At 39.7% G+C, this 26,483-nt stretch overlaps 2 protein-coding genes across 12 annotated transcripts in view; both read left to right on the top strand.

Annotated features, from left to right (window-relative positions):
• LOC105098088 (protocadherin alpha-C2) overlaps positions 1-26,483 on the top strand; it is a 169,251-nt gene that overhangs the window by 112,812 nt on the left and 29,956 nt on the right. Inside the window, exon 1 of one of the 11 annotated variants that reach the window (XM_010990704.3) lies at positions 14,575-18,220. The exons of 9 other annotated variants lie outside the window; for them this stretch is intronic. In XM_010990704.3, the coding sequence (XP_010989006.2) occupies positions 15,662-18,220 (2,559 nt within the window). In that variant the 5' untranslated portion in view covers positions 14,575-15,661. Of the gene's footprint in view, positions 1-14,574; positions 18,221-26,483 lie in introns of those variants that run through there. One more of the 11 variants, XM_010990703.3, reaches the window with a different exon arrangement.
• Positions 1-26,483, top strand: part of LOC116152301 (protocadherin alpha-6-like) — a 119,784-nt gene that overhangs the window by 92,569 nt on the left and 732 nt on the right.

Consider the following 26,483-nt stretch of genomic DNA (forward strand, 5'->3'; position numbering starts at 1 on the left):
ATAATGAATTGTTTCTTTAATAGACTTTTTAAATTAAAAATGGAAACATTCATATTTTTGTTTCATCTTGTATCAATCTTAAATTGTATTTTTCAAAGAATTTGTCCAGTTTTTCCTATTTGTCATATTTGTTGGCACAAAGTTGTTAATAATCTCTCATCTTTTAACATCTATATAACCTTATATTGATTACCTCTCTTTTATTACTGATACTGTTCTTTGTTCTATTTTTTCTAGATCTGTCTAGCTAGGAATTGACCAATTTTGCTGATCTTTTCAAACAGCCAGTTTTTTACTTTATTGATATATTCTCTATTGTTTTTCTGTTTTCCCTTTCACTAATTTCTGCTTTTATCTTCATTATTTGCATTCTTCTATGACTTTGGGCTTACTTTGCTCTTTTTTACGTCCTTTAGGTATACTCTTACATAACTAATTTTAGATGTTTTTCCTAATACAAAAATTTAAAGCTATAAATTTCCCTCTGAGAACTGTTTATCAGCATTCAACAGATTTTGGTATGTTGTATTTTTATTTTTATTCATTTAAAAATATGTTCTATTTTCACTTATGATTTATTCTTTCACTCATTGATTACTTAGATGTGTTTAAAATTAAATTTACAAATATTTGTGGTTTTCCTAGCTATCCTATTGCTTTTGATTTCTATTTAATTCTGTTTGGTCAGAGAAGATACTCTGCATGATTTCAGTCTTTTAAAATTTATCGAGATTTATTTTATGTCTCAGCATGCAGTCTGTCGTGGTGAATGTACTGAGTGCACCTGAAAGAGTATTCTGCAGTTGTCACCTGTAGTGATTTATAATTGTAAATAATTATTACTCAGATTATCTATGTCTTCATTGATTTTTTGTCTCATTATTCTATCATTTGCTCAGAGAGCAGTGTTAAAATATTTATTATTATATCTCTCCCTTTATATCCATTTTTGTATTTTGAGGCTCTACTATTAGGCATACACACATTTATGGTTATTACAATCTTCCTTATTTATTGATCCTTTTATTACTATGAAATATCTCTTTGTTGCTGGTAATACTCTTTGTTTTGAAGTATATTTTATCTGATATTAAAGTGGCCATTCCAGTCTCATATTTACTATTTGTATGGCATATCTCTTTTCATCCATTTACTCTCTGTTTCTTTAAATTTAACTTGAATTTTTTTTGGAGGGGTTGGTGGAGGTAATTAGGTTTATTTATTTATGCATTTTAATGGAGGTACTGGGGTTTGAACCCAGAACCTTGTGCATGCTAAGCACATGCTCTACCACTGAGCTCTACCCTCCCCCTCTTTACATTTAAAATGTACTTTTATATAAAGAATATATTTTTAAGATTTTTTTTATTGAGTTTTAGTCATTTTACAATGTTGTGTCAAATTCCAGTGTAGAGCACAATTTTTCACTTATATATGAACATACATATATTCATTGTCACATTTTTTTTTTTGCTGTGAGCTACCATAAGATCTTGTATATATTTCCCTGTGCTATACAGTATAATCTTGTTTATCTGTTCAACATATGCCTGTCAGTATCTACAGATTTTGAAATCCCAGTCTGTCCCTTCTCACCCCTCTCCTCCTTGGCAACCACAAGTTTGTATTCTATGTCTATGAGTCTGTTTCTGTTTTGTATTTACGTTCTTTTTTTTTTTAGATTCCACATATGAGTGATCTCATATGGTATTTTTCTTTCTCTTTCTGGCTTACTTCACTTAGAATGACATTCTCCAAGAACATCCATGTTGCTGCAAATGGCATTATGTTGTCGGTTTTTATGGCTGAATAGTATTCCGTTGTATAAATCTACCACCTCTTCTTTATCCAGTCATCTGTTGATGGACATTTAGGCTGCTTCCATGTCTTGGCTATTGTAAATAGTGCTGCTATGAACACTGGGGTGCAGGTGTCATCCTGAAGTAGGGTTCCTTCTGGATATATGCCAGGAGTGGGATTCCTGGGTCATATGGTAAGTCTATTCCTAGTCTTTTGAGGAATCTCCAAACTGTTTTCCACAGTGGCTGCACCAAACTGTATTCCCACCAGCAGTGTAGGAGGGTTCCCCATTCTCCACAGCCTCTCCAGCATTTGTCATTTGTGGACTTTTGAATGATGGCCATTCTGACTGGTGTGAGGTGATACCTCATTGTAGTTTTGATTTGCATTTCTCTGATAATTAGTGACATTGAGCATTTTTTCATGTGCCTATTGATCATTTATATTTCTTCCTTGGAGAATTGCTTGTTGAGGTAAAGTGTATTTTTGAATCTTGTTCTTTTATCCATCTTGATAATTGCTGTCTTTTAATTGAAGTTAATTAGTGTAATTGCTGATGTTTGAATTTGTGTCCTCCAGTGTATTACTTCTCTTTCATTTGTCTCCTTTAAATCTGTTCTGGTTCCCTTTATCTTGTGTCTTTTGAGTTACTTGAATATTCTTTAGAATTGGATATACCTATTTTTAGATATATCTGTTTGTATTTTTTAGTGGTTGCTCTAAGAATTATGGTGTATATCGTAACTTTTATCATTCTACTTAGAGTTACTTGTGCACCACTTTCATAAAATGTAGTAACCATGCAACCATATAAAACCATTTAGCTCCTGTTACACCATTGCTTACACTATAGTTTTCATTTGTATTAAATCTCATACAATATTAACCCCACAGGTGCCTATGAGTCCTTCTCTTCACACTATGGCCTACTCTTCTAGTATTTATCATTTTATGTTTTATGTACTTAATTTTCTGCATTTCTCACTGGGTTGAGAGTTCTTTGAGAGGCCTTCTAAGGTGGTGGTTTAGATCCTGTTCAGAGTCTAGTTTTAAAGAGATCTACACTCAAGCCTTGCCTCTGCCTCTTACTGTGTAATAGTAACAAGTTACTTAACTTTTCTAAATCTCAGTTTCCTCTTCTGGAGGGTGAGATTAATGATAATAAACTCCTAAATATTGTGAAAGAAATATTAACCCCACAAGACAGGTTATAATTTTTGTTTAAGTAGTCATTATGTACTTTAGAGAAGCTAAGAAGAAAAAAGAGTCATTTCTAGTCAGTCATCCAGACATTTACCATTTTCAGTACTATTAATTTGTTCCCAAAGAGTTGAATTTCCTCTAGTAGTATCTTTTCACTCCAGCCTGAAAAACTTTAATATTTAGTTTATCTTTTAATGCATATCTTCAGCAGTGATTTCTCTTAGTCTTACTTCTTCGGGAAATATATTTATTTCTATTGCATTTTTGACTGTTATAGAATTCTGGGTTGATAGATTTTTTTCTTTCAGCATTTTAAAGATTTTATTCCATTGTCTTTTAGCTGCTGAATTTTCTGATGAGAAATCTATTGTTGTTTGAGTCATTGTTCCCTTTCTGTAATATGGTTGTTTTTGTTCTTTCTTTACAGCAAGGGACACTGATTTCAAAATTGTTTCCTTATGTTTGGTTCAGAAGTTTGACTATGATGTGCTTATTTGTGGTTTTCTTCATATTTACCCTGTTTGAGATTGGCTGAGTTTATTGAATCTGTAAATTTATGTGTTTCACCAGGTTTGGAAAAATTTTGGTCCTACCTGCCTCAAATATTTTTTGGTTCTATTTTCTCTCTGTTTTCTCTCTTTCTGGACTCTATTACCTATATATAAGACTTGAATTTTTTCTGGTTTTATCATAGTAGGGTTAAAGCTTGGTCCTTTAAGAATAGTTATATTCCTATATATATATCCTATATTGTCTATATATCCTGTATTCTATTCTAGAATATTCCTATATTATCCCATAAGTCTGTGTTTATTTGATTTCAATTTTTTTCTCTTTCTTCAGAGAAATCTGATAATTTCTCTTTCTTTAATTTTAGGTTCACTGACTTTTGCCTCTGTTATCGCTACTCTTCTATCAAGCCTACCCACCCATCAACTTTTATTTCAGATATCATATTTTTAGTACTAATATTTCCATTTGGCTCTTTTTTATATTTTCTATTTCTCTGCTCAGATTTTCTTTATTTTTGTGCATTACCAGCATGCTTTCCTTTATGTTATTAAATGTAATTATAATAGCTACTTTAAAATCATTGTCTGCTAATTCTAACATCTGTATCATCTCAGGTTTGGCTTCTTGATGGTCTTTACCCTTGAGAATGCATCACATTTTCCTAGTTCCTTGTAGGCTAAGTGATTTTAATTGTATTACAAATGTTATGTTGTGGAGACTGCACCCTGTTTTAGTCTCTGAAGGGTGTTCATGGTTTTGTTTTAGTAGAGAATAAACTTGATTAGACTGAAAATACAAACCCTCTCTGGCTTGTGATGGGCAATAGTTCAAATTTCATTTGAGTTCTTTCAGCTCTAGCCTTAGCTCTCTACATGTGGTTCAGGGGTCTACAGAGATGTGGGAAGAATTCAAGTTAGAATTCAGAGATCCCTTTCTCTGGCTGTCTCCACTCAGGGTCCCCCCATCCCCCAGTAGTTGTGGTTGCTTCTGGCTCCTTCCCCCTGTTCCTCGTGGCTGAGAAACTGAGGGCTGCCTCTCAGAGCTTTAGCTTCCTCATGTTGTGCCACCACAGCCATGGCCTATCCTCAGGGCAAAGCAGTAAAAACCGGGAACTCACTCCATGCTGATCTCTTTCTCCAAATTTTGGCTCCCCACCTTCCATCTACCTGCTTTTATTTACTCTCAAGCGTTCTCAGGAAGTTGCTTAATGTATTTGTTCAGAGGCTACGGTTGTTACCTCTGGAAAGGCTTGTTACGAGCTTATTTAAGTATATTAGACTCAGCTTTGGAACTTTCGTTTAAAGATTTTGCTTAAATATCACATTTATCCCAGATTTAAATTAGTAATTTATTTATCTCTGGCTAAAAGGTTAATAAATGTTTGGAGAATTATGTATCAAGAAATGTATGTTCTCGAACAACTTTTAACTCTGCTGGTTATAGGGTAAAAATGATATAAAAGCACTATGATGAAACCAGTCAATTAAGTATAATAAATTCAAAGAAGTGAGCTGACTTTCTCAGTGAGAATTTAGGTGTTTATAGGAGTAATATGAAATAATTAGAATATGATACCTTTTTATTAAGGAAAACAAAATATTGCTGTGAGCATGATTTTGTGTTTCTTTACTGCACTGTGAACTAAGAATTTTACAGACAAATTAGGAGTAAATGGATTGGCTCATTTACCATTGATTGAGAATATAAATTAGTACAAAAACTTTGGGAAGCATTTTGGCATGTCTAATTACTATTTAAATGTGCATCCTTTTAACTAAGCACCTCTCGGAATAAACACACAGGCATATACATGCACACACTTTCAGAAATGCACCTAGATATTCAGAGAGTAAAAATAAATTATGAAATACCCATATAAAGGAATATTATGCAATCATTACTAAGAGTAAAACAGATTTATATGTAGTGACATAGAAGGATGCTCATCATATATATTAGGTAAAAATAAAGAAGCAAAGTTGCACAGTAGTGTGTACAGTGAAGTTACATTTTAGTCAAATATATGCATGTACATATTCATGTATGCATAGGTAAAAGGCTGGAGGAATATACAATTATTTGTTAATGGTGTAGTCTGCAGAAGAATGGGATTTGAAAGGACTTTCACTTTTTTTTGCTTTTTCTGGATAAACTGAATTTTGTACAAGCGGCATGTACTTTTAAATATTATTCAACCTAAATAAAATAAACAGAAGACCAAGAAAAAATAAAAATAAATCATACAGGAAGTATAACCAAAGTTTATATCTTTTAAAAACCTAAAATATATGGACACACTGTATTCACTTATTCAAAAAGCACATATGCATACAATAGAGGCTTTTTATAGCAGTATAAGCAAATATACTTTAACTGACTTGTGGTCCCCAGATGTTTTTTCCTTCATTAGTTGCTTCTAATATAACTCTAGTATAATATATAAATTAAAAATATACGTAAGATGTACCAGGAAAGTGGTACAGAGGTTTAGTGTGTAGTTTAGTCCTTGTTACAAAGTAAATGTTCAATAAACATTGAATGAATGAAAAGTGTCCCAGCATCAGATCATGGAATTTCTTCTTTTAATAAGAATAGTGAGACTGTTTGGTTCTGACTTATCTCAGCAAGTAAGATTCTGACACCCTAACATAAGATAATATTTTTTTCCTTACAAATTCTGAGATTTAAAAGTAAAAATTACGTAAAGTAAAAATAAATGGAAATACAATACAATCACATGTTACTCAAGGGTTAGGGTCTAAAGTAAGTGTGTATGGTGAATACTGTGTTAAAGTAATATTAAGCTTAAAAATCACATAAATCTTTCCAAGTACAATTTTCCTAGTTGTACTGGTACCACCTTAAAGAGATATTCTCATGTACGCTAAAGCTTAAGAACCACTAAACTCATTTAAATCAAGGAACAAAAGAAATTTCTGTATCTGGACATTCAAACTTTTCTGCCATTAAGATAAATGATGAGTGAGGAATTGTTGGAGTATTATAAAGTGCTTTGCTGCCTACAGGGTTTACTCCCTTCCCTTTTAATATTGACTCAGTAACCTTGATGTATATTCAAATATTCCTTTAATGATAATTAAATTTGATAATAGGTGTGAAAGCCCTTAACCCTATGATTGGTACATCCTAGGTACTCAATGAATGCTTGATGAATTTTAGTTAAAATCTTGCTTCATTGGACTAACACACGAGTTAAAATAGTTATGGAGAAGAATGTGATTACCTGCTTCCTGTATTTCCAAGTTAGCATTTTTCTGTTGTACCACCATTGAATCCCTCCATGATTTTTTTTTTCAAAATATATTGGGGAGAGAATACGAATAGGGCATAATCCATGATAATTTAGTTTTCTGTGCCTAACCCCAACCTAAAATTGGCTTCTTCATCCAAGGATGCAATGCTCATCCTTGTACCCAGGAAACTCACAGTCTGACTCTTTCAGGGTTGCTGCTACTTTCTTAACACATCATTGTTGATGCTTGGAATGAATGACTTTTTGTAATTTGAAAATCCCGTTTATTCTTCAACTCCTGGTAGTTTAAAGAGCATTAAATGCACATATCCTAGGAGCCATAGCTGTCCAATATATCCTATGTATACGTTGATTTTTGAACCAATAAATGTTTCATATACAGTTGAGATTTTAAATGAGCTTATGATAATTGCATCAGAGGAATACTAGTCTAGCTTCAGAGTGCTGCAGAAAACCAATCATGGGAGGCTATGATGAAATTTTAATTATAAAGGATATAAGATATCTTACCGTGACAACTCTGTTATAATAGATGTACCAGTGAATTGGAAGGAGAGAAAGTGAGGTTTTTACCCAGTTCTGCTTGAAATCAACTCTATATTTCTAGTCAATTATTGAACCATTCTATGCTTCAGTTTTAAATCTTTCATCCCATTGTCTTTGGTTCACTGGATTCATTGGAGAATTGCCCAATAGATTTAGATAAAGAAAAGTCACCAGTTAGAGTATTGATTGATTGGGGAATTTTGTGTATTTTTATTTTCCTATTCGGTGCTGAAAAGCTGAAGTTGGCATTAACCAACTTCAAGTTGTAGATGCATAAGTTAAATGATGTTAAGATCTTTGCAACCATTAATTCAGAGATACTGTGTAAATAGAACCAGGACTAGATTTTTCTTCTCAATTCTGTCAGTCAAGCAGAGTATGCAAAAAAAGAGTGCCGAAACTTGGGTTTTCTATTTCTTCTGACTCGCCCCTCCTTTCTATTTGGATAATTTTATGAGACTATCCCCAAGCTGTACCTCTCTGTTTTCTGGCTCATAATCATTGACAACTTATACAATGAAATTTTTACATGCCATAAGTCAATAAATGTCTAGCAGCAACTGTTTGTGTTACGTACTATTTTCCTTATTTCACTAAGCTGAGGTTTAGAGAAAGAAAACTTTCCTAAGGATACATAATAAGCAGTAGAGCCAGATCTTGAATCTTAGAGTCTGCTTTTACGGTGCGACAAGCGGGATTACTGTAAGAGGACCCTACCTAGGTGCGTGATCTAAGCATAGAGTGTGATTATAAACCTTGAGGTGGAGTTGGGTCTGTAATTGCTAGTGGAATTTAACCATAGGTCTTACTACCTAAAAGATGCTTTGTAAAAAGTTCAGAAGTTACCACAAAATTGAAGAATCTTTTCTAACTTTAATAAGAGGAGCTTTGATAAGGTTTTAGATAACATTAATTTCTCATCAAAATGCCTTAAAGAATCCTTGAATATCACAGACAACATAGTACATTTAAACTTGGCTAATTTTGAGAATTTATATTTTAGCCACCTTACAATCTGTTGTACACATAACTGCTGAAGGATTTATGTATAACCAAATCTAGCACAAGGAATACACGGATGGGATTTATATTAGAAAAGTCCAATTCATTTGTAAAACCCCACTACTTACACAGAATGTTGTAGGAGGGGAAGTGGTACTGAAAGAAGAGGCTGGGATATGAAATACAAAACTATTTTGTATCACAGTTTTGCTGAGGCCATTTAAAAATAGATATATTTATATATACAGAAAATCCAATTGAAGCCTCTAAAAGACAAAAGAAATTGTAGCTGTGAAGCAATTGAATAGGATCCCATATAAAGTACTTGGAAATTAATTGCTTGAGGCCAGTAACAAGATGCTTGGTTAGGAGTGCATGTGTAGTGGTCAGACACAGTATTACTACCTCAAGAAACAGGGGCATAGCAAAGAGCTTCCTGAAGATTCCAATAAATTCCTTCACCTTTTTGGGATCCAGTTTCTTCATTAGTACTAACCTCATTGGGCTCTTGTGAAGACTAAGTGAGATAATATGTTTAGAAATAGTATGTAAACAATTAATTGCTAAGGCATCAGCGTAGTAAGGGTGGACACCAGAAGCCAACAATTACTGGATACTCTGAATATATGAAGAGACACTTTTGAGAATTGATCCTTTTTAGGCAGAGGTGTAAGTTGTTTTTTTTTTTTTTTTTCCCTCCAAGCGGCAAACACAATGGGCATGGAAGGGAGACATTTATTCTCATTTAGACTGACCTTAGGTCATGTCCTGGAAAACAGACCAAATCCAAGGTACTTCAACAATACCTACATTTTTTTGAAATAGAAAAAGAAAGTATACAAATCAGCTAATGCTTTGGCTAAAACCCACTTGGAAACAAGGATATTCTTTACTGCCAAATTACCGTCTTATTTTATTCTATGGCTAAAATCCTAAGAACTGCAGGGAAGAAACAGGGCCAAACAAGTTTTTCTATTAAAGTTAAGAGGCCTTGAGTGATGAATAGAAACTTGGAACAGGTTTTAATGGCAATACTAGAAGCCAGAAGTTAACTTAAATACACACTTACCGATTTCTGGTATGTATTGAGTCTCAAATAGAATATTTGTACTAATTTTAGTGAATTAGAAACATGGCTCACCCTAGGCAGTTGGTATTCTCATTCCAGAGAGCTCAGCTTGTTGCTGGATTGGCCTGGGCACTTGATGCTTCCTTGTCTGAGTCATTGATAAAATGTTGAATAAGGGGTAGGAGCAGTGGTGAATCACTGCAGTCACCCATGAGAATTGTCCTTCCAGGCTGAAGCCTTTCGTTAATAAACTTTTTGGCCCAGCTATCCAAAGAATTATGAAATCACCTAACTATACTGTCTTGCAGGCTCGCTTTCTTCCTTTTGTCTGGAAGGATATACTGGGGGACTTTGTGCCTGTAGCATGTTGCTTATCAGTGATCCTAGCAACCGAAATTGTAAAATGCTCAAGTGAATTTTTTTTAAGTCTTTGTGATTGGTTTGAAGTTGCCAGTTTTAAGTTAAGCTAAAGTGGTCCCTAGTATGAATGTACTTCATTCTAAGTGCTCATAAACAATTACTTTGGTTATAATAGAGTTTTGAAGGAATTTATATCAAGCCCAATGGCGCTTTTTAAAAAATAGGAAATTTGGTTCTCTAGTCACTTCTGAGGGCCCTTTATCTCATTACAGACACTTGATTTACTTGTAGCACTTCTGTGCTTCCCGTCTCCTCACTAATCTTGAGTTTCAAGTTCCACTCAAATATTTTGTTCAATGAAAAATTAAGAATTTGGGTGAGATACTTTCTAAATATCTCTCAGTCTTTAATAGTCTGTGATTCCTGCTAGGTCGTCTCAATGGAAAATACTGATCATTTGATTTTATCTGTGAATATTACACAATCTACCCCAAACCTTTAACATATTCTCCTTTTTATTGTTACTTGTCCAAAGATAGTTTGAGTTCCTTTGTTTATTCTAAGCAATTTTCAGAAGCCTCAGTCAAGGATCAGCAGTATATTCATTTCTCAAAACTAAAAATTTAGACGATCTAAAAGCTGATATATTCTCTCTGGAGGAAAGAAACTGAAAAAAAATCAGCCATCATGTTATATGAAAAATTTTGTTATCTCCATCCAGTGGATGCTGTACCTGTAAAGTCTGCTGCTAATCATATCAGTAGGCATATTCCTTCTGAAGATGCATAAAGATCAGAAGTACAGTTCGTTTGTAACAAGATAGAATTTTTGAACTGTCTTGGACCATACTAAACATTGGGATGTTCATTTGTCTTTGTTTTTAAATTATATATCATGTGCTCAGTTGTTGGAATATATACAACTGTGCAAATATACAACTGAACAATGAAAACCAGAGCCTTCCCTAGCTGGCAGATACTTACACAATGGTCACCCCAAAGGTTGATCAAACTAATGAGCATGTCCCCTTTCCCTGTGACCACAAGACTCCAGATTGTTTGGTTCCCCAAAGTAAAATGATTTGTAATGACACTAATAATAGTGAAAGGAAAAATTCTGTGAATTAGGAGGGTTCACTGAGTACCAGTATTTTTCTCACAGGCTTAATTCAGTTGTGTTTTGATTGGTTTTGCTCCTGTGCCCAATGATCTCATGATAGATGCATTTTATAGATACAGTTAAGGGATGCTATTTCAAAGTTCTTGCCTAACATGGGGGTAAACAAAACCGTGTCTTTTTGTGGTGCTTCTCACGTCATGTCACTTTCTTTGTTAGTTGTGAGCAAGGAATACCTTTATTTTAGAATTTATAATATAAAATACAAAGAGTGATAAAAATACTTCTGGGCAGAGCCTTTCTTAGAGTCTAGCAACTTTATTAGTAGGCTTCAGTTCTCCAGGTTTGAAATATTTTGTATTTCAAACTTTAAAGGAAGTGAAATCATTGCAGGCTCTTGAGCCTTCTCGCCATTAGACGTGGGGTAAAAAACGGGCAAGTAGCAGCTCTTCTTGAATTTGCTAAAAAAGGATCTGAAGAGAAGGAAACAATTGTCACTTATTTATTGTCTATAAGATTTCCTGCACTGTGAAGACTACACAGACATATACGACATGGCTTTTGCTGGTGAGTTGCTTATAATTAAGGTCAAGAAATAATATTAAAGCATTTGGATGAATTAAAGAGTGACACATGTCAGCATTCAGAGATATGTAGACTGTGAAAGAGAGAAAAAAGACCACTCTGTTTAGAATAGACAATGTCTCATGGTAATCCTGGTAGGTTTTAAGATGGACCTTGGAATATAGGTAGAAATATTAGAAAAGGGGAGAGAGAAGATGAAGCTATTTCTATTTGAGAGAACTGAACAAGGAAAGTTGTAAATTTAGTTCTGTTCAAGGAACCTTAATTGAGCATCACTGTGCCAAACTCTTTATTGGGTGCTAGAGATGACAGCGTGTTTGGGAACGCTCTGTACTCTGTCGCTAAAGCATTTTCACATATCCTGAAAAGGTGAATCTCTTGTGAGGAAATAAATACCTTGCCGGAGTTCTTATAACTGAAGTTCCTTTTCCTTGGTGATGTAGAAAGGGACTGGTTTTTGTTTTCAAAATGTAGGATAACCTCTAGAAATAATTGGGAAAGCTTAACTTTAGTGCACTTCCCCATCATCATTGACTTCCTGTCTGTTACACATTGCTGTGTATCTGTGTTTGATTCCTTAAAGGGCCGTGCTGTGTGCAGACTGTCAACTTAAGGTGTTATCTGATGATAATAAATGATTGCATTTTAATAATAATAATACTGTACTTGTCAATCACTATGCAGATTGTTTTTTTCTTCCAGTTTTATTGAGATATCGTTGACATACAGCATTGTACAGGTTTAAGTTGTACAACATGATCTGACTTCATGCATCATGAAATGATTACCACAGTAAGTTTAACGGGACATTCATCACCTTATGTAGATGCAAAATAAAAGAAAAAATTTTTTTCTTTGGGATGAGAACTCTTAGGATTGATTCTCTTAACAGCTTTCATATATAACATACAACAGTATTAATTATATTTATCATGTTGTACATTATATTCCTAGTACTTATTTATCTTATAACTGGAAGTCTGTACCTTTTGACCCCCTTCATCCAACTCGCTCTCCCCCCCCCCAGCCCTCTGTCTCAGGTAACCACAAATCTGATCTTTTTTTCTATGAGTTTGTTTGTTTGTTTTTGAAGTATAACTGACTTACACCACTATGTTAGTTCCTGGTACTCAACCTAGTGAGTCAATGTTTCTAAACATTACTAAATGAGCACCACGATAAGGCTAGTTACCTTGTCATAATACAAAGATATGACATCATTGTTGACTATATTCCCCATACTGTACGTTTCATCCCCATGACTCATTTGCTTTGTAACTGAAAGTTTGCACCTCTTAATCTCCTTCAGATTGTTTTATATACATCATCTCATGTGATCATAGTGAGTCTGTGAGTTTACTTAAATTTGTTGTCCCCAATTAAAATGAATAAATTGAAGCTTAGTTTAAGTAACAAGACCGAGGCCACACAGTCATTCATTGGCAGGGGTGTGACTGGTATCATAATCTGTGTTCCTAATCACTGTGCTGTTCTGCTTTTCAGTAGGGGGTTCTTGAAGGTCCAAGAAAAGGAATGCATAGTAGTGTGGTCGAGGTATCAGCATTAATGTTCGTAGACAGGGCACTTGCCAGCAGTCTAAGCGACCCCGTACCACCAACTAGTAAGGTTGGCAAGAGACATAGGCAATAGTAGGAGGAACTAAATCACTGTAGTGCCAGACACAGAGTGTACCATCTCTTTAGGACCTCTTTGAAAAGGTGGCTGATTTGTGCTGGTTCTATGTTTGCCTTCTCAACCACGGAGGGAATAAGAACAAGTTGAAGCTTATGATCCTGACACATCAAAATGGACAACCTGGCAGGTGTCCTTGCTGGAAGATGACAAGATTGCTAAAAGAGGAGCCCTGATTTTTCTCCTGAGATATGACAGTTGGAGGCTTCCATTAGAAACATTACCAAGCCTCTGTGATTTAATCTCTCCCTTAAGTGCCTGTGATCTTTTCAGGGGCACAGGTCTGCACATGGTCAATACCCAGTGACCAGGTTTCTGAGCTGTGGGCAGAGGTGGCAGCGACCGTGCAAGCCCGGGAGGAGATGAGGGAAGAAAAGGTCACTCTTCCTGACAATGTATAACTTGATTCCACTTATAAGCCATTTATTTTCAGAAATAAATAATGGGCTAAGACATAGGCCAGGCTTCCAATTCATGCACTTGAGAGTTTAAGGCTTTCTGAGATCAAATTACTACAGCAAACAGAGACTGGAGAGGCATTTTGGGAGGAGGCAGACAGAGAGGGAGAAGCCAGAGGCCTAAGAAAGGAGACAGGAATAGAATGTGATGGGAACTGCTTCCCACTCTGCACCCTTGTGGGAACAAAGAGGACAAAATAAGAAGCAGCAGGCATAGGAGGAAGCTGGGAGCTTCTCTGGAATAAAATTGGTTAGGGTGTGGAGTGGTCAGTGAGTGCATTTGGTGGGTGGCAGGAAGAGATGTGCTAGTCCAGGCCTTTAAAATCTGGGTGCCTTCGGCCCTTCAATTATCCCCGAAGAAGAGAAGCATGCCAAAGGCCAGGTCTCATTCTAGTTTTGTTCCAGTTCATGACCCACAGAGGATGATCTCAGGGTGAGAGGACACTGAGAGAAGAGGAAGAGAGGGGACATTTTAGTGAGTGCTTTTTGCAAGTGGGGCAATGAATTTTCAACTCTTGTGGAAGCAGTGAGAGGGCCTGGGAAGAATGGATGTTCAGAACAGAGAATCAGAGGCAATGACACAGCACAGAAATGCTTCCTCTGATCCTTCATGTTCACTAAAGGCAACTGGTTATCTTTTTGTTGCCTCTGCAGCAATAGAAGGGGGAGTCTTAGGGGAAGAGAGACCCAGAGGTGTAAAGGAGCCTTAGATTTATGGAGGAAGAGCTGCAGCCACTGGAATTGCTGGCTGGTTTAAGATAAATCCCAGCCTCCCACATTTTGCTTAATAACAGCAGACTTTTCATGGCAAAGCATTAATGGAGTCCAAATTCCAGCCAGGCTTGGGAAATCAAGAGTAACTCTCTCTCTTGATGTAATGGTTTTTCAGGCTCTTGAAGACATTGTCCTCCATTTAAGAATAGAAATTTAAATCCCTCTTGAAAGAACAAAGAAAATGTCTTGGCTGATAAATGAAAAAGATTGGAAGTAAAATGAGGAAAAGCTTGAGGGAAGAATCTCTTTAAAATTTTACCAGATTTCTCCCCACTATGATCAAAAGGGGTCAGAGCTTAGCCTGCAGCTTCAATTTTCTAAAGAGAGAACGTTACAACCTGAAATATTGGTTATTTGCCAAGACACACACTGAAAGGGCCACTTGGCTACGCGCAGAATTGAGTGTTGGATCCCAGGATGATAGTTTCAGGCTTGCTCCGCGAAAGAAGACAGCACTTGCCACCCCACCCACCACCTCTGCCCTAGGAGTTGAACACTTTCTGCGGTATTTAGGAGAATCCAGGGAAAATGTTGGGGTCAGGGAAATAAACCCCCTCAGCGGTAACTCCGGCGTGCCTCCCTTGCGTTTGTTTCTTTGAATGTGGAGCCGCCGCCCAGATACCCGTACTCAGCTGAGGTCCTCAGCGTATTTTCTTGAACTGCTCTTGCAAGTCTTTTCCTGGGGAGCGAATAGCCCGAGTTCTAGAGATTTAACTGCTTTTCCTGGAATAATCTCCTTACAAGACCCGTTAAGCAGACGAGGGACCGTGGAGACGGATGAAGAGGACAGTGGGGGCAGGGAGACAGGGAGTGGCCGTGTTCCCGCGGTCCGCTGGGATCCGGCGGGTCTGGGGTGAAGGAGCTGGGGCTGGAGCGGTTCCAGCGACTGGGCAGTCCGGGTCGCCGTCCGCCACCTCAGTGCGGAATCGGAGCTGGACTTGCTGAGCACTCCTCCCCCTCCCCTTCTGCTTCCTCTTCCCCCCTCCCCGGAGCGGCGGCGGCGGCGGCGGCAGGAAGCGAAGCCAGGCTGAGCGACTGCGAGGCGAGCGGAGGAGCCGGGATATGGGGAGTCAGCGCGGGCGGCGGGGCGCGGAGCCCTCCCGGGGGCCCAAGAGGGGAGCGGCCCCCGGCGTTTGCTAGCGCGTGAGGCGTGGGGGAGCGGGCGCAGGGCGGCACGAGCGGAGGCGGAGGCGCGGCCGGGCGTGGAGCTCGGCTGGGGAAGCTGCTGCCTCCGGCCCTGCCCAGCTGCCTCCACCGCGGCCGGTGGCTATGGAGCTGGCGGGTACCAGACCCGGGGCGACAGAGCGTACACGGCTCCGGCCGCCCATGTCCTGCCTGCTGCTGCTGCTTCTCCTGCTGCTACTGCTGCTGCCGGGCCCAGCGGCCTCCCAGCTGCGATACTCGGTGCCGGAGGAGCAGGCACTGGGCGCGCTTGTGGGCAACGTGGCTAGAGCGCTGGGGCTGGAGCTGCGGCGCTTGGGGCCGGGCTGCCTGCGCATCAGCCATCTGGGTGCGCCCAGCCCGCGCTACCTGGAGCTGGACCTGACAAGTGGAGCGCTCTTCGTCAACGAGCGCATTGACCGGGAGGCGCTGTGTGAGCAGCGGCCTCGCTGCCTGCTCAACCTGGAGGTGCTGGCGCACAGTCCCGTGGCGGTGAGCACGGTGGAGGTGGAGGTACTGGACATCAACGACAACTCACCGCGCTTTCCGCGGCCCGACTACCAGCTTCAGGTAAGCGAATCGGTGGCGCCTGGAGCGCGCTTTCACATAGAGAGCGCGCAGGACCCCGACGTGGGCACTAACTCGGTGCAGACCTATGAACTCAGCCCCAACGAGCACTTCGAGCTGGACCTGAAGCCCCTGCAGGAGAACAGTAAGGTGCTGGAGCTGGTGCTGCGTAAGGGCCTAGACCGCGAGCAGGCAGTCTTGCACCACCTGGTCCTCACAGCTGTGGACGGAGGCAGCCCAGCCCGCTCGGGCACAGCGCAGATCACTGTGCGGGTCCTGGACACAAATGACAATTCTCCCGCCTTCGACCAGTCCACTTACCGGGTCCAGCTGCGGGAGGACGCGCCCCCAGGCACCTTGGTGGTGAAGCTCAATGCCTCAGACCCGGATGAGGGCTCCAATGGCGACCTCAGGTACTCCTTGAGCAGCTACACGTCGGACCGGGAGAGGCAGCTCTTCAGCATCGATGCCAGCACGGGGGAAGTGCGGGTAAGTGGAGCGCTGGACTATGAGGAGGCCTCTTCCTACCAGATCTATGTGCAGGCCACTGACCGGGGTCCAGTGCCCATGGTGGGTCACTGCAAGGTGCTGGTGGACATCCTAGACGTGAATGATAATGCACCGGAGATGGTGCTCACGGACCTGTACAGCCCAGTGCCGGAGGATGCCGCACCCAACACCGTTGTGGCCCTTCTCAGTGTCAATGACCAAGACTCAGGTCTCAACCGGAAAGTAAGCCTGGGCCTGGAGGCCACATTGCCTTTCCGGCTGAATGGCTTTGGAAACTCCTACACACTGGTAGTGAGTGGCCCCCTGGACAGGGAGCAGGTGGCTGCCTACAACATCACAGTGACAGCCACTGATGGGGGAGTACCACAGCTCACATCCCAGCGGACCCTGCAGGTTAAAATCTCTGACATCAATGACAATCCACCAAGCTTCCTGGAGGACTCCTACTCCATCTACATCCAGGAGAACAATTTGCCAGGGGTGTTGCTCTGCACTGTGCAAGCCACAGACCCAGATGAAAAGGAGAATGCAGAGGTGACCTACTCCCTTCTGGAAAGGGAGATTCAAGGGCTGCCAGTCACCTCCTATGTCTCCATTAATAGTGCCAGTGGCAGCCTTTATGCTGTCAACTCCTTTGATTATGAAAAGTTTCGGGAGTTCTTTGTGACTGTGGAGGCCCAGGACAAGGGGAGCCCGCCACTGAGCAGCACTGTGACCGCCAACGTGTACGTGGTGGATGTGAATGACCATGCCCCTCATATCCTGTACCCTACCTCAACCAATTCATCAGCAGCCATTGAAATGGTGCCTCGAACTGCCCCTGCTGGCTACCTGGTCACTAAAGTCATAGCCATGGACTCAGACTCTGGGCAAAATGCTTGGCTCTTTTACCATCTGGCCCAGACTTCTGACCTGGACCTCTTTAAAGTCGAGCTACACACAGGGGAAATTAGGACTACCAGGAAGATGGGAGATGAGAGTGGAACCACTTACAACCTGACCGTGGTGGTCCGAGACAATGGAGAGCCATCACTGTCAGCCTCTGTGGCCATTACGGTAGCTGTGGTGGATAGGGTTTCCAAAATTCTCCCTGACACTCAGAGACATGTGAAAAGACCTCGGACATACTCTGAAATGACACTTTATCTGATAATAGCATTAAGCACAGTGTCTTTTGTATTTCTTTTGACAATCATTGTTTTGAGCATCATCAAGTGTTACCGCTACACCGCTTATGGCACCGCGTGCTGTGGAGGCTTCTGTGGAGTGAGGGAGAGGAGCCCTGCAGAGCTCTACAAACAGGCCAACAACAACATCGATGCCAGGATACCGCATGGCCTCAAAGTGCAGCCTCACTTCATTGAAGTGCGGGGGAATGGCTCCCTCACCAAGACCTACTGCTACAAGGCCTGTCTGACAGCAGGCTCAGGGAGTGACACCTTCATGTTTTACAACACAGGGGCACAGACAGGACCGGGGCCTGGGGGAGCCCAAGCAGCAGCAGGTGACAGCCGGCACCTCACAGGCCAAAGTGGGCAGAGTGCTGGGAACCTGATTATTCTAAAAAACGAGGCTGTTTCTCAAAATGAGGTGAGATGGTAGTCAAGGGGTCTTCCACAAAGTCATGCACTTTTCACAACCCCCCAATATCATGTGATTGGCTTTATTGAGCTGTTAACAATGACAAGGGTTATCCGGTAAACTGAGTATGCAAAGTGCCTGTGATTGGATTATAATCTGCTGTTTCCTCTCTAGAAAAGTGTCACTAGAGGATTGTTTTACTTTGCTTTTTCTTTTCAGATATAGGAAGACTTGACCATAAAATTGTTCGAGAAGTGAGGCCCTGTCTTGAATACGTGATGTTTAAGCTCAGCTCTGTGGAGAATAGCATAGGACTGAGAATAAGATGATACTACAGGGAGTAATATTATGAGATTCAAGGAGAAATGGCTTCTGTGTCATTTACAAGGAAAGTTCTCTTTTGAAATCCTTTAGGAGTGTTTTCAAAAGCTCTGAGACCTCTAGGCGCTGTGGTGGTCACCTCTGTCTGCTGTCTCTGTTTTTACCTTGGACTCTCTACAGTGAAAAGCATCCAGTTAATATTTCTGGTAATGACACTGAACTAATGTGATAAGATCTAGAAATTCATGTCACGCATGATAAAACCATAGAAAGTGGACCTCACCCTGAAGACGAAGTTTGCTCTGGCTATTTGCTGTGGTGCCTCTTCTGTAGGGGCTGTCAGAGGAGGTGCATGATGATAAGGCAGAGAACCGAGAACCAATTTGTCTGAGCGTGCCAGGGAGATGTGAGAATGAATGGAGTAGGGATGTGGGGGTATGGCGAAGACCAGGCAGGCTGGGAGTGGGGAGAATGATGAGGGGGGAAGTCACCTTTCTTGGCATAGTGTGAATTCATTGTTAAGAGAATTTCCCTGCATTTAGCTTAAATGTAATCTTCTGATTGCCCGTTGACAATTCCTAAGGTTTGGATGAGCTGTGAAGCAGCCTATTCAAGCCCCCTCATGTCTTTAAGATAAATGGCAGTATTTTAAACAGTATTCAACGTCTTCCGAAGCACTTGTTCATTTTCTGGTTCTAACATTTAGTTTGCAATAGTTACCAAAGCCTTGGAAAGTGGGTGGTTTACTGTGCATGAAAGGCAGGTGTTAGTAAATACACTGGTTTTAAGTTTTAAGTAACCATACGGCCGGCTTGCTCATTATTATGAAGAATGTATATACAGTGTTAGACAGTGCATGTGTTTAGGTAGTGTGTTTGTCTCCATATGCATGCTTGAAACAATGGAGTTCTGCTCTGTGAGACTTTAAACTTGGATTTCAAATTTTTGTCCCACAAATAGTAATGAATTGTTTCTTCCCCAACAACTACTTTGTAGTTAGAACTTCTAGAGGTACTACAAAATGGTTAATAATATTTGTCCCTCCTATATTTTTTTGATGCACTTTCATTGACATATTGCTGTCTTTTTATTAATGTCTGTAGTTTCACATTCTAAATTCATACTTATCTTCAGGAAAGTAATGCATAAGCACAGGAAAAAAGAGATGGCTTGAGAGAATTTCCAATGGACACTGTGGGTAGATTTATCAGAAGAGCCTGATGTTAGTCAGTCCTCAGTGGCCACGGGAGGTAGATTGCAGATTAAGAAAACCAGGAGGGAATCAAAGAGGTTCCAGAATTCTTTAGATCATAGCTTTTGGAAGCATGTAAAGGGGCTTAGTTTTAAATAAGGATGCTGTAGGTATTTGCTTAACAAATTTCTGTGATGTCCTTTTGGGCCTGGGGTGGGCTGCAGGTGGTGAAGAGGCTCGGAGAGCAGGCTAGGCAAGCTTTGCCACCAGCTGTGAGCCGGAAGCTCAGGGGAATAACACTCTTACCCTCCCTCTCCTGGCACAAAGCTTGGGGCAGTTTGATGCATGAACTATTTCTGTCTTACACTGACCTGTGTGTTAATATGTGCCTTGGTTCACAAACCTTTAATCTAGGGAGAAGGCGATGTCAGAAAAAGTGCTTACTCTTGTGGGATTTTGCCAGGAGAGTGTGTGATTTTCATACAGGCAAATTTTTGCTGGACACTATTGGAAACCCAGTGGAGAGTCCTAAGATCTACAGCTTTAGGGATTATTGCAGTTATAGGGAGGGAGGGCGTCATGTTGTCATAGTATGACAAAATGGGGACAAAAATCACTCAACTCTGAAAGTCATCACTGCTAGATCAACCTGTTAAATTTTCATGTTAGGCTTTCTCTCTTCTCTGCCCAGTTACTGCAGATGGCAGGAGAGCCCTGGAATGCAATTAATTCCACGTGCCTACTTTACAATTAGATGGGGATTGGAAAGGATGAGTAAGGCAATTTGCACTCACTGACCACCCTGCTGTATCAAAATGTTCTGCATTGCAATACACTTATGGTTTCCGTTACCTGTGAGTCCTAAGCAAATATTTATTGTCATTTAGCATGTGAGGAAACAAGCTTAGAGAGGTTAAGTCATACACAGTCACGCTGCTAATTTTTTTTTCAATTAAAAAATTTAAATCGAAGTACAGTCAATTACAATGTGCCAATTTCTGGTGAACAGCACAATGACCCAGTCATGCATATACGTACATATTGCTAGTGGTATTTTAAGTCATGCCTGTCTGACTCCAAAGACTGTGCTTTTGAAATAGTATGAATAGCCAGAAATCCTAATGTTTATATTCCTTTTGATGAAGGATACTCAGGCATGTAGACTACCACTGATTCACCCAGTAGTGTCATTTAAATGCCCCAGAAAAAGAATTCTTTGCATTGAAGTAGGTCACCAATGGGAGGATCAGTGAGTAAAAATGTTACTACCAAGCTGTTATATTTGTATTTGTTTATCTGCATTACCATTGGCAAAGCCGGTTAAGATCTTTTAGCTCTGTTCTTTCTCTCCTTTCTTCCTGGTTGCTTATTAAACATCAGCATTTAACACCAGACTCATCTTTTGGTGGATTTCACCTCCAGGAGGCTTATTTCATGAGCCACTTGTGCAGTGAGATTTTTGAAGTAACTATTTAGCAATGGGGCAGAATTTCTCCTTGGAGAGATCTGAAAACAGAGTATAGAATGTGGTTGGCGGCGTTTTCAAAGAACCTCCAAGAAAAAGAACTGAATCTTAAGGTGGATTCTGTGCATGTGTGGTCCCATGACCGCTGGTGAGTCATTTTGAGTGCTCTGGGCAGATTTGTCTGGCTGTGCCTCAGTGGGACCAGTTGGCACAAGATGTGGAAATCACAAAAGAGCAGCAGAAATGAGTTAAGTGTACATTCACGTAGTATAAAGCAATTTGTAGTCACCAGATCATCAGTTGTTTTTGCCATTGTGTGTACATACTCCTCTAATTCTCGATGTCGTAGTAACCTGAAAGTGTTAATCCTTCTTTCAGTGACACTTAATTAATTTCCCCCAGGACTGGCTTTTCCAGCTGGTGACTAATTCTGTCCTGGATCAGAATTTATGCTTAGTGTAAAGTAGCATCGTGGTGAATTTATAAAAACTGCACAGTGGTCAGAACAGGCAGGGAAATTGTATCTGAACTTCCATTTCATTGTTTCATCCTCTGATGGTGACTTTTGAATGGGTGGGGCTGTTTTCCTTTTGCCTTTTTCATATTGGTCATAGGACTGTTCTTCTGAGAAAAGGTTTATTTTATTCGGTCTGAGAATACAAGAATTTCTTCAGATTACCGCCCCTTCCTCCCTCTTCTGCTGAGCTGGATGGAATTATTGCTGAGCTCTTCTCTGTCTCTATCTTGCACATATTCTGACTGATGAAGAAATCTATTTATTGTAGCTTGAATGTCATTGGCTTACCCTTTCGTCTGACCCAGGAGTAAGCCCTCACATGGGCATCTGGTCTTCCTCAGAACACTCTGCAGGGACACAGCCTGGCAGATTATAAATTGTCTATTGGCATGCTGTCTGCTTGACAGAGTATCAGAGTCGGTTCTGGATACCTGCCTCGGTTGGCCACCAATTTTTGCTCTCACTGAGAGGTCAGGACGCTGTCAGTTTGCAAAGGTTTGAGGGAAAATTACCATCACCAAGCCCGGAAAGTTTAGCTGAATTTAATAGGGATTTACAGGTGTCTCCAAATGTGGCTTTTGTAGGACTTCTCCGGGCTCGATGCTCCCGTGCATGTTTTAGTCTGAATATAAATTTTGTTTATTTGGATGATACTGTTTGGAATATTATCTAAAATCATGATTTCAAAAATCAAAGGTCAAGCGGATTCCTCAGTAGTATTTTAAGTCTTCTAGCCTAAACATTATACAAGTTTTTTTTTTCTTTCAAGAATCTGAACTTGACAAATGCAGAGAAATCCCCACCACTGCAAAACTGAAGAAAAACATCAGCTCCTTGGCACATAAGCAACATCAGTTCCTTTCTGGCCTTGCAGGGTCAGACCTCTGGGCTCCAGGGAAGTGAAACTGTGAGTGGGAGAGTAACTGCTGTGCTGGCAGGCTGTGCATCCAGAATTAAGCAACCTTAGCATTTTCTGTTGTAGTGGAACCCACTAGGTATGTTTTAAAGTTATGTATATTTTATTTTCCTGCTCTGTGGATTAGGGTCACAAATGACTGTTTTCAGAGGTGAGTAGTCACCTAAAATCCTAGTTATCACCTTTTCATTTTGATTTACAGGAAGACTAATGGATATCATAGCAATGATTATTTTAAATGTTCTATTCCTTTTTGCCGTCATGACCAACAGTTTTTGTATTCATTTTCTCTTGCTCTGTAACCAATGAGCACAGTTAAGAGGTTAAAAACAACACTTATTTATTACGTGCACGATGGGACTGGGTTCTCTGCTCAGGTTTTCAGAGGCTGAAATCAACATGCCAGCCAACCTAAGTTCTCTTCCGGGGGCTCTGGGGAAGCATCTGCTTTCAAGTTCATTCCAGTTGTTGGCAGAATCCATTTCCTTGAGGACAGAGCTCCCCGTTTTCTTACTTACTGTTGGCTGAAGGTTGCTCTCAGATCCTTGTCCCATGGCCCCCTTTATCTTCAGAGCTGAGGAATATTTTAGTAGTGGAGAATATTTTCTCATATGGTATCCCTCTCATGCTTCAAATCTCTCTAATTCTGTCTCTGATCTCTAGACCCAGATTTAAGAAGCTCATGTGATGAGGTCATTCCCACCCAGATAATCTCCGTTTTTCAAAGCCAGCCGTGCCATGTAACAAAGCTAATGGCAAAGGCTCATCATATTCAGTCTTGGAGATTATACAGGATGTATTAGCCAGCGTGTAGGAATCTTGGAGGCCATTTTAAAATTTTGCCTATCATAATTTACAGCAATGTTCACAAAATATCACAGAAAAATTTAGTGGATACATCTTCAATGAATTCCTTCTAGGAAGGAAAAGGAGATGCTACATGTAGTCTTGTTTCTCAGAGGACCCTTTATTGATAGCTTCATCATGGATTTCCATGATAGGAAGATAGCATATTACTTCACTGAATAGTTGTGTGAGTTTATGATTGACAAAGGGTATTTAAAAATTTTTTTAATTGAAGTATAGTCAGTTTATAACATTATGTAAATTTCTGATGTACAGCATAATGTTTCAGTCATACATATACATACATATATTCCTTCTCATATTATTTTTCATTATAGGTTCCTACAAGATTTTGAATATAGTTCCCTGTGCTGTACAGTAGAAACTCGTTGTTTATTTTATATACAGTAGTTGGTGTCTGAAAATCTCAAACTCCCAATTTATCCTTTCCCACCCCCATTCTCCCCTAGTAAGCGTAAGTTTGTTTTCTATGTCTGTGAGTCTGTTTCTATTATGTAAGTATTTATGTCCTTTTTTCTTAGATTCCACATATGGGTGATATCATATGGTATTTTCTTTATCTTTCTATCTTACTTCACTTAGAATGATGATCTCCAGGGCCATCCATGTTGCTGCAAATGGTATTATTTCATTCTTTTTTATGGCTGAGTAGTATTCCATTGTATAAATATACCACAACTTCTTTATCCAGTCGTCTGTCAATGGACATATAGGTCGTTTTCATGTCTTGGCTATTGTAAATCATGCTGTTATGCACATTGGGGTGCATGTATTGACAAAGGGTGTTTTTAACCTATTTTATTTTAAATCTACCTTGGAAGAGGTGATTCAACCTTCTGTAGCTCAAATATTCTATAGTATAAATAACAAATAATATCACTACAGGATAAGTTAATTTGCTACAATTCTGATAGAAGCTTATGTGGATTCTTGGTCTTCAGTAATACTACATCACCCATGTGGACTTCCTAATTTGGTTTTTCCACATCTGGAGTTTTGTGACTTATTCTTCTAAAGGGCTACATTTTGAAACATAAGAATACAACGGGATTTTCACCAATAGCAATTAAGCAAAGTCTAGGGATGTACCATCCAAGTATTAGAGAACTAAACATATGTTTCATTGTGTTAGGTATGTCAGTAGTTAAACACTCAACTTCAGTTTTTCCAAGGTTAATCAAGTTTGGAGGAAACCTATGTACATTTTATTACTTTTAATTTTGTATCATTTTAAAATAAATAAATATCTGGGAGACTCAGAAGTAAAAAAGAAAAAAAAAATCCGTCATGCCACACAAATGTATTTTAAAACACAGACTTTCACTTAGGGGTACCTAAACAAGATCGTCAGCCAAACCTACCAGTCAGGCATGTAATTTAATCTCTCTGAAGTTCCAGATTTCTGATTTTTGTAATTTAAGTACAGTAATGTTGCCCTTGAATGATAGTTAATTTATTCAAAAACATTTTTTTAAAAAAACCTACCAAATATCTGAACCCTACCTTCTGAGGGTATAGCTATGTATTATGACTATCTGAGAATATTAATATGTTTTATGAACAAAGATATAATCCTTTTCATAGAACTTATGGTCTAACAAGAAGGTGTTTGGATAAATGCAGTTAAGTGCTTATCCCATTGCCTACTATTGTGTGGCTCCGTAAAACACCTTAGTTCCTTTCTTCCTTACCTGTTCCCTGACTGATCTTACTGCTGTAAGATGTTTCATAACTGTGATTCTGGCAAACAAACCTCAGAGGCATCTTGTTGCTGGTGGACTATTATAGAATATAGCAGCATGATGAATTAAATGTCTCATTGAGGAAGTGAGCTGATGTGATGAACTGAGTTTCCTGGTCATTCCTGCTGAAACTGTGACTTTCAGCAAGATGAGGTCGGTTTTCATTCCAGAGATCAAGTTGCAGCAGTTTTCATCATGAACATTACCCTGTTGTAGGAAAATTGGCAGCACTTGGTCAACAGATGTCAGAGTCTTTCTTGAAGGAAGGCTCTCACAGCTGGCAGGGTGACACGAGTGCTCCCGATGGTCAGGGAAAGGATGGTGATGGTGTGATTAATAAAAAGTATTTCAGTCATATTTTTGGGTTTACCAAATGGTCTGCAAACATTTTCTCTTTTGCTCCCTCTGCTACCACTGATGGAAAATAAGATCGCTTTCATTTCATCTAGATAGTTTTATGCTACTTTATGAGGAACATCAGTATCATTTTGTGAAATTGAAAGCCAAACCAGGGATGAAGCAGCTTGTATATTCGTAGCCTGCCGACAGAATGGAAGGGGCCGGGGCGGGGACTTAGTGTATGTGGGGACATTTGAGGTAAAATATCCTAGAGTCGTCACTTTCTCTGGTCTTTGACTTTGACTGAATCTTTGGATACCATCTAACCATCCCAAAGTCTGTCCAGAAGTTGAAATTCGATCACTTCTTCTCTGAATGTTGTGAAGAAGTATGTTTATGAAATGCCATGCATCCTTTGAATGAAAAAGAATGATAATAATAAGACTCATTGATTGACATTTTTAAATAGTTTATTAGGATTACTGTGGCTTTGTGTCTCCCAAATATGATAATTATACTCCAGAGGAAAGTACCAGCCTCCATCTCGTCATCTTTCCACTCAAACAGACCTCAGTATTCAGTGATGAGGCTGCTTTAATCTCTGCCCACGAGAACACATTGAGAGGAACATCTGTCACAGGTTTTTTTATGATAAAATTTTTGCTATTGATACAAGAGAGTGATGGTGATTGATATTGCCCTCAGTGATTCCTGGGTAGCTTGTATGCAGCACGTAACTCCCAGAACAGTCTTTAGGCGCCCACAGTTTCCTCTGTGTCCCCTCCACTTAGAATTGACAGTTTGTAGACACAGAGCCACGCATCTTTCTGACACACAGGTGGTGCAGAGTGAGTCAGGTGCCTCTTAGGTTTCAGCTCCTCCCTGTTAAACAGAGCTTAGCAAACAGTAATTG

Source organism: Camelus dromedarius, chromosome 3, assembly GCF_036321535.1.
Source record: "Camelus dromedarius isolate mCamDro1 chromosome 3, mCamDro1.pat, whole genome shotgun sequence".
NCBI classification, from domain to species: Eukaryota; Metazoa; Chordata; class Mammalia; order Artiodactyla; family Camelidae; genus Camelus; species Camelus dromedarius.